This window comes from Rhincodon typus, chromosome 6, assembly GCF_021869965.1.
Source record: "Rhincodon typus isolate 14 chromosome 6, sRhiTyp1.1, whole genome shotgun sequence".
Classification (NCBI taxonomy): Eukaryota; Metazoa; Chordata; class Chondrichthyes; order Orectolobiformes; family Rhincodontidae; genus Rhincodon; species Rhincodon typus.
Genome location: NC_063337.1, coordinates 43,782,464 through 43,791,820, shown reverse-complemented (window position 1 = coordinate 43,791,820; position 9,357 = coordinate 43,782,464). Strand labels below are relative to the sequence as shown.

At 39.2% G+C, this 9,357-nt stretch overlaps 1 protein-coding gene across 2 annotated transcripts in view; it reads right to left on the bottom strand.

The window, feature by feature from the left end:
• Nucleotides 1-365: 365 nt before the first annotated feature.
• The window catches only part of pdgfd (platelet derived growth factor d), a 172,651-nt gene continuing 163,659 nt past the window's right edge, over nt 366-9,357 (bottom strand). For both annotated transcript variants that reach the window (XM_048598343.1, XM_048598344.1), the window contains exon 7: nt 366-2,611. In XM_048598343.1, the coding sequence (XP_048454300.1) occupies nt 2,480-2,611 (132 nt within the window). In that variant the 3' untranslated portion in view covers nt 366-2,479. The remainder of the gene's footprint in view (nt 2,612-9,357) is intronic.

Sequence of the window (9,357 nt, the reverse complement as noted above, 5' to 3'; positions counted from 1 at the left end):
GATAGAGTTGATGGTAGTTGTCTTTTCCATAAGGTGGGGAAATTTCAAGACTAGGGGGCACATTTTTAAGGTGAGGAGGAGAGAGATTTAAAAAAGACATGAGGCAATTTTTTTACATAGAGGGTGGTCTGCGTGTGGAATGAACTTCCTGAAGAAGTGGTGGATGCGGGTACAATTACAACGTTTAAAAGGCATTTGCATGGATATATGAATATGAAAGGTTTGGAGGGATATGGACCAGGAGCAGGCAGGTGAGACCATTTTAGTTTGGAATTATGGTCGGCATGGACAGGTTGGACCGAAGGGTCTGTTTCCGTGCTGTATGACTCTATAATTGTGGATTGGCCAGGAAGCAGCATAACAAATAAAGTTGAAAATTTTAGTTTATTTTATAACAAAAAATAATCCTCTACAATTCCCTTTCTCAAGCAATCTTTACATTCCATCAAGACAAAGAGCACATCATAATTCTAATCATAATAATACATACAAAAAAAAATCAAAGTAAGCTGTTTGAAATGCTATATATATATTTAAAAATAAGTTGTATTAAAGTATAAGAACTGCACTTTAGGAAATTGTGTTCTTATTACACAAGAGCAACATCAATATCCCAGGACCCTGCAGAATTTTTCTAAAGGCTATTAATCCTTGCAGTACTGAAAGAATATTGTAGCACAGCAAATTACTAAACAACCCATAGGAAACCAAAAATGTCTAATCTTAAGAAAAAACAAATATCATCTTAAGAAAATCACTTTTTGTTCCTTATTTCTTAACTTCTAAATCTGAAGATGACTGAAAATCTCAAAAAAAAGGTGCTTTGGGATATGAATTTGAAAGATAATATTGCATTAATTTATAAGGTGCAGAGAGCTTTACAGGTACATGATCTTAAGCAGGCAATAAGCTGGCACGTGAACTCCTCCTGTGCAACTGACTCCATTAACCAACTAATTTGTAATTATGGTGCTCAAATTGAACAAAATTCTTCACCATTAATTCTAAAAGCCTTGCATGATTCTAAATGGCACAGTAAAAGTTCAATATGTTTTAAATTCACTTATAATGGAGTCATTTCTGAGTCTTTGAATTTTACAGGATTTTCAAATATGATAGTCTATTGAAGACTGTCACTGCCAGAAGGAAATATCCTTTTTATAAAAAAAAACTTTGCTTAGCTTCTCCACATAGTATGACTCAAAGGCAATTGGCATTAACAATGACAAGTGATTTTTGTTGTGGGCACAAAATGGCATAACCGTTCCCTATTGTATATGCAATCATTAAAATGGATGTAAGTACTGACCATAGACATATAAAGTTGCTAAAGTAATTGTCATCTTCCCTCAGACTAAGATTTGAGTTGAACAGGTGAGACACAAAGACTTGGTGCCTTTAATTGACAATCATTGATTTGGATACCCATTACTTGAAGACTACTGTAATTATAAATGAGAATAGAAAATATCAGACCAATTATATTTTCTTATAATGGAATGAAACTGAATGATTTCAATTTAAAACATTTCACTTCAAGCATTGTTTCATATAGTTATTAGCCCCATCAGAATCTAATCTGTTGAGCCAATTTGCATTCGGACTTTCAACTGATGGATATTGTTCTTATTTTAAAAAAGCTGGAAGATCAAAGTATGTCTTACAATCAGGCCTCTTTGAACCATGGTACATTGCTAGTACTTTAATTAAACCATCCTTCATTTAAAGAAACAGGCTTTACCTTTTAAGAAGATGATTGTGGAGATTAATCATCATGTGTAACACTATGTATTACAAAATGAAACAAAAATAATGTAACAAACAATAACAAAGGATTAGTTTCTTTGGCCAAAAATAAATGAAAAACTTGCATTATATTTCAGTAGACTTGCAAAGGATTGGAAGAAAAGCATTTAAATATCATTTACATGTTCAGTGATAAAAGTAATTGAAAGAAATCCAAGCATTAACAAACATTGCCTGAGAAACATTTTAACTCTAAGTAGACTTACAAAAGCGCTTTGCTTAAAGCAGTTTCACATTTAATCTGAAATAGTTGTTAAAATGTGAAACGTTCAAGGTGCTTCTGAAAATAGAAAAGCCATATCTGTGGTTAACTTCCTTCTTCAACTGTCTCCAAAAACATTGCTTTATGATTGACATGCTCTCAGACTTCAATCCAATAAACTGATTGAGATGACATTCTGAACATTAGAAAAAAAAGTTGAAGATTGTCTTTGCATAAAAGCTGGTTGAATTAATAAAACCCAGTTTTATAATGTTTTGACTACAATAAGCAAGGCATTATGATGAAAGTCTGGCTGACACAATGCTAATTAAAGAATATATTCAAGCACAGCAGTTAATTACTTTCTGTAATGTTGGAAAACAGCATCTGCCAGCGATTATCTGTACACAAATGCAATTTTGTTAAAAATAAAGGTCCTCAACAGCCTCTATCAGCAATCCAGTTCTTAATTTATCGGGGTGGCCTGGAACTGCAGATGCAGTCACAGCGTTCATGATGCTCCAATTGGATGTTGACAAGGCCCATGTTCTTGTTTCTGCCCCTCCTGCGTGGTTGACCCGGTTCAGGAATAAATCTCAACACCTGAAACAAAATCATACGGACTTTCAGCAACTGCATGCTTGATTCCAATAAAATCTTTATGTGGAATATTGATCCTTGCAGTGAAAGATCATAAAGGTAAATACATGTACAAACATACATATGAACATACAAAATCAAAAATAAGGTAATATTCTATTCAAGGCCGACCTGATTTCTCAATCTTCCCTTTTATCTCCTTGCTTGTTAAGAATGTATTTTTCTCCAGCTTAAAAATATTCTGATACTGCTTCCACTGCCGTTTCAGGAAAAAGTGTTCCAAAGACTTTCAACAATGATAGAAAAAAGCATCCTCATCCCTGAGCAGAATGGGCGACTTTATATTTTTAAACAGTGACCCTAATTACCAATCCTCCCGCAAGGGGAAAATCCTTTCCACAACTACCCTGTTAAGACCCTTCAGATTCTCATTCTGTCAAGTCACCTCTTGTACTTCTAAACTCTGGTGGTTACAAGCTTATCTTGTCCTGTCCTTTCTTCATGAGATAACACATTCCTGGTATTAGTCTAGCAAAGCCTCTCTAAATTGCTTCTTATGCCCTTGCATTATTCCATAAGTAAGATGACCAGCAATAGAAACAGTAGTCCAGATGTGGGTCTCACCAGTTCCTTGTATGCCTTAAGTATAACCTCCCTACATTTTTTTAAAAAATCTACCCTTGCAATAAATGTTAAATTTGTATTAATTTCCCTAATAACTTGCTAAACCTGCATACTAGCCTTTTATGATTCATGCACTGGGACCCTCAGATCCCTTTGTCTCTCAGAGTTTAGGAATCCCTCATCATTTAGATAAAATGCTTCTTTTAATTCTTTCTGCCAAAATGGGCAATTCCATAACTCCCACATTATACTCCATTTGCTAGATCATTGTCCACTCGCTTTATACATGCTTTGGTAGCTTCCTCATGAAATTGTCACATCTTACTTTCCTAGTTATCTTTGAGTCATCAGCAAATTTAACAACAATACCTTTGGTTCTCTTCATATCAAGGGGAACTGGTCTGAATGCTTGAAAAGAGTGTGCGAAGGGAAACTAGAAAACAGCTCAAGGGCGGAGTCGGAACTGGGAGCTTCTTCCTGCAGTTGGCTTTTAGTTCTGATACAGGACAAAAACTAATTGGTGAGTACTTGTATGTTTCTGTACTATTCTAATTGTAATGAATAGTTACTAAAGTTATGCAGTGGCAGATCAGCTCAGCCAAATTGAGTGGACATTCTGAGGTATTAATGAAGTCTCGAATATATGATGGGTCTCAGCTGAACATATCAAAAGGAAAGGTCATGGGCTGCACAAGGCTGAAGTCTGGGCCTCAGAAATTGAGCGATAGCTCAAGTCACTGTTTTGCATCCATAAGGCAGAGGATTATAAGGATAGCACTTTTAGGGAAGTGGTCACATCACAGGTTAGAAGTATAAAGGCATGAGGGAATGTGGCTATTGTGGGGTGAATGGAGCGGTATGACTTGGCATGGAGTTTATGAGATGCAATGGATTGGGTGGAGGGCATGGGGCAACATGGATGAGGCACGGGGAGTTTTTGGGGTGTTAGAATGTGTGGAGGGTGGGGGTACAGAGCCTTAGTGTTATTGTGATAACTGGGATGAAGTCTCAAAGCACCGAGTTGGGCCTTTTGAACAGCCCAGCTCAGCACTCAGTCCTCCAAACTCTAATGGCCTGACCCACAACATACACCGTTACCTGCCGTAATGAAAATTAGTGCTCTGAAGCCACATTTTCCTGAGGCAGGTGTGCAAAGTTGGGAATTTGCCTCCCAATATCCAGCTTGCAGATGGATATCCAGCCCTATGTGTCATCAGTGATTCTTCTTTTTTATTGCAAAAAATATACTTTATTCATAAAGAAATCATCTTTAAGTACATACAGAAAGGTTATCATTCTGTTCTGTACAATTTTTATGAGGAAAAAGAAACCCAAACGACACACTGGAATTTTATATCCCGTAGAGCTTTCGTGAAGTGGCAAATAACAATGGCAAATTTAGCTCATGCCGGAAGAAAATATTTGCATTTTGAGGCAACAAGGCAGTCTGACAACTGAATGGATCCCTGTTTTACTTTGGCAGAAAGACCTTAGACAGCGGTGTTTCCCCATTACAACTTGGTGGCAGCTGCTCCAAGCTTCAGTGCATCCCTCAGTACATAGTCCTGGATGTTGGAATGTGCCAGTCTGCAACACACAGTCCAGGTCAACTCTTTACACTGGCTTACAAAAGAGTATCTTTCACTAAGTTGATGGTCTTTCAGGTGCAATCAATGTTTGCGTTGGTGTGTATCCTGGGGAACAACCCGTACAGCACGGTCCTGTGTCACAGAGCTGCTCGGGACGAACCTCGACAAAAACCACTGGATTTCTCTCCAGACCTTCTTTGCAAAGGTACATTCTTGAAGGAGATGTGTGACAGTGACCCCCATACCCCACAACCACTTTGAGGCAGTGTGCGGTTGCACAGAGAATCTGGGCATGCACAAAGGATCTAACGGGTAGTGCCCTTCTTGTTACCAGCCAAGCAATGTCTTGGTGCTTGTTGCAAAGTTCTGGCGATGAGACATTCTGCCAAATGACTTTGACAGTCTGCTCAGGGATCAACCTTCTCCTTTTCCTGCAAGATCTTGAGGACATTATGTGCTGACCAATGCCTGATGGACTTGTGGTCAAAGGTGTTTTTCATTGAAAATTCTTCCATGAGGGACAGGTGATACAGAAAGGTCTGACTACTTGGAGTGTTCTGCAGTAATGAGGCCAGAGCCATCCCTCGTAACACTGGGGACAGGTAGAACCTCAGTATGTAGTGACACTTGGTGTTTGCGTACCAAGGGTCTACGCACAGCTTGATACAGCCGCACATAAAGGAAGCTCAGCTGATGAGGTTGAAGAGTTCAGCTCCCACTCCAGAACACTGAACATGAAGAACTGTCACTACATGTAGGATTGAGGGAGTACACTGCACGGTCAGAGGAACAACCATTCAGATAAAATGTCAAAACAAATCATAATTTACTCGCTCAGATGGATGTAGAAGCTCTATTTTGAAGAAAAGCGGAGTTATCCCCACAATCCTGGCAAATATGTATCCCTGAAAGGAAAAATTATTGGGCGATTTTTCACATTGCTGTTTGTGGGTACTTGCTGCATGTAAATTGACTGCCATATTTCCTGCATTACAAAAGTGACTTAGATGTCAAAAAATTGTGCCATGTAAAGCACCGTAATCCTGAGGTTTTGAAAGGTACTTTGTAAATACACGTATTTTTAATCAGATATAAATATTGATTTGAATTTACCTGCTCCCAGGAACTGGGAGAGGTGGTGAAATCACAGGGAGCTGGGTAGGATCAGCTTATCAACTTTGTCCCACTGTGGGGGAGTTTTACCAATGGCAGGACTGAAATCAAATAGGCTGCTCATCTGAACGAAACGAGGAAATGGACAGCTAATTTAAACATGCAAAAACCCTTTGGATTGACCTTCCAACATGTGAAGGGGCTACCAGATCAATTTTGATAGCCTTTCTGTGCCTCCATTTCAGTATCTAGTTGTTTACCCAATATTCCATACCCTATCTGGAAGTCCAGTGTTTGAAATGAGTTGACTTTGTGTGAATAAAGAAAATTACAAATATCAGTCCTAAATTTGCTTTTCAGACGTTTAAAACATTTTTCCCTTGATCTTATTACATAATTTAAATAACATATTACATATTGCAGAAAGATTTGCTTTTGCCACACCCTTAAACATTTTGTGCATGCTTAAGATTGGTAGACACAACCTACATCCCCATTGAAATTTCCAAATGTAACTGCTTCTCATCTTTCTGTGAGCGGAATATATGTATCACAACAATAAAATGAAGCATCTAATTAATGCCCATTGGCATTATTTCAGAGTTATAGAATCATTGAGATCCATAGCACAGAAAAGGCCCTTTGGCCCATCGAGTCCACACTGGAAAAAAACTCCCTAATAATTCTAATCCCATTTCTCGGCACTTGGCCCATTGCCTTGTGTGCCTTGGCATCACAAGTGCACATCTAAGTATTTATTAAATGTTATGAGGGTTGCTGCCTCTACCACCGTTGTAGGCAGTGAATTCCAGATTCCCACAACCCTATGGATGAAAAACATTTTTCTCATAGCCCCTCGAAACCTTTCATCCCTGACCTTAAGTCTATGCCCCTGGCCATTGGTCTTTCCACCAAGGGAAATGTTCCTTCCTGTCCACCATGTCTGTGCCCCTCATAATTTTATACACCACATTCCTGACCCCCTCAATCTCCTCTGCTCCAAGGAAAGCAGCCCCAGTTTGTCCAATTTCTCATCCTAAGTAAAACTCTCCAGCCCAGGCTCTCCTGCTGCAGAGCAATCACATCCCCCCTATAATGTGGAATCCAGAACTGCACGCAATTCTCTAACTATGGACGAACCAACATTTTATACAGTTCCAGCATCACCTCCCTGCTCTTAAACTCTATGCCTCGACTAATAAAAGCATCTATCCCACATGTCTTCTTTAGCACTGTATCTATTGTCCATTACTTTTAGGGAGCCGTAGACTTGCTCACCTGCGTCTCTCTGATCCTTGAGGCTTCCCAGGGTACTACCATTCATCATGTAATCCCTTGCTCTGCCCAAATGCATCACCTCACACTTATCCGGATTGAATTCCATTTGACTCTGATTAGGCCATTTAAGCAAACCACTTATATCCTCCTGTAATCTCAAGCTATCCTCCTCACTATTTACCACATTACATATTTTCATATCATCCACAAACTTACTGAACAACCCTCTGACATACAATTCTAAATCATTTATATATTCCACAAACAGCAAGGGCCGCAACACTGATCCCTATGGAACCCAACTGGACCCAGGCTTCTAGTCACAAAACAATTCTTGACCATCACCCTCTGCTTCCTGCCACTCAGCCAATTCTGGATTCAATTAGCCAAATTTCCTTGGATCCCATGGGCTCTTATCTTTGCTATCAACCTTCCATATGGGACCTTATTGAAAGCCTTGCTGAAGTCCAGATAGACTATTTGAATGCATTGCCCTCATCTACACACCTGGTCGCCTCTTTAAAACATCCAATCGAGTTAATCAGGCATGACCTCCCTTGCTGACTGTTCTTGACTTATTCCTGCCTCTCCAAGTGCAGATTAATTCTGTCCCTCAAAATTGCTACCAACAATTTTCCTACCACAGATATTAGACTGACTGGCCTGTAGTTTCCTGGTTTATTCATTGCTCACTTCTTGAATAATGGTACCACATTGGCTGTCAATGAGTCCTCTGGCACCTCTCCTGTGGCCAGAAAGGAATTCAAAATTATTACCAACATGCCTGTTGTTTTGTCCCCTGTCTCACTCAACAGTCTGAGATACATTTCATCCAACCCTGGGGGTTTATCTACTTTTAAGCCTGCCAGACCACTCAGAACCTCCTCTCTATCTGTGGTAATTTCTTTAGGTATATCACAGTTCTTTCTCCTGATTTCTACACCCACATTGTCCCTCTCATTAGTGAACACTGACACAATATATTCGTAAAGGACCCTACCTATGTCCTCCGGCTCCATGCACAAATTACTACTGTGGTCCTTAATGGGCCTTCTCTTTCCCTTGTTACCCTTTTAGCCTTAATGTATTTGTAAAATAACTTAAGATTTTCATTTATTTTACCCATCATTATTCCCCATTTTTGCTCTCCTAATTTCTTTTATAAATTGCCCCTTGCACACTCTCCTGTTGTTTTGAGCCCTTAATATCTGCCATAAGTCTCCCTTTTTCTTTTTATCCAATCCTGTATATCCCTAAATGTCCAGGATTCACTGGATTTATTGGTTCCACCCTTTGTCTTTATTGGAACATGTTGGCCCTGCACTTTCCTTATTTCCTTCTTGCATATGCCCCACTGCTTTGTTACAGATGTATCTAAAAGTATCTACTCCCAGTTCACTCTGGCCAAATTATATCTGATCTTATTAAAATCAGCTTGCCCTAGTTTTGAACTTTGATTTCAGGCCCATTCTTGACCTTTTCCATTACAATCTTGAATCTAATGAAGTTATGATCACTGTCTGCAAAATGCTTCCCCACTGATACCTCAACCACTTGCCCAGCTTCAATGCCTCAACCACTCCTCTTTTGTAGGGTCTTCTATATACTGGCTTAAATAGTTCTCCTGTATGCATTTTAAGAATTCCGCTTTTTCTAAACCTTTCACACTATGATTAGTTTATGGTGGGAAAGTTGAAATTTCCTACCATCACTACACTATTGCTTTTACGCATCTCTGAAAATTGTCGACATATCTGCACTTCTGTTTCTCCCAGACTGTTAGGGAATCCTAGTACACTCACAGTATTGCAATTGTTCCTGTTTGGTTTTTAAGTTCTACCCATATAGCTTCACTTGAGGAGCCTTCTAAGATGTCATCCCTCCTTACTGCTATAATTGATTCCGTGATCAATATTGTGACACCTGGTCCTCTTTAACCTCCTTCCCTGTCTTGCCTCAAAACCCTGTATCCTGGAATATTGAGCTGCCAGTCCTATCCCTCTCAACAATATCTCAGTGACAGCAATTACATCATATCCCCACATTTTAATTTGTGCTCTCAGCTCATCTGCCTTTGTTGTCAGACTCGTTGCATTAAAATATATACTATCCAACCTTGCCAAACAAGTTTATGCTTTTAATGGC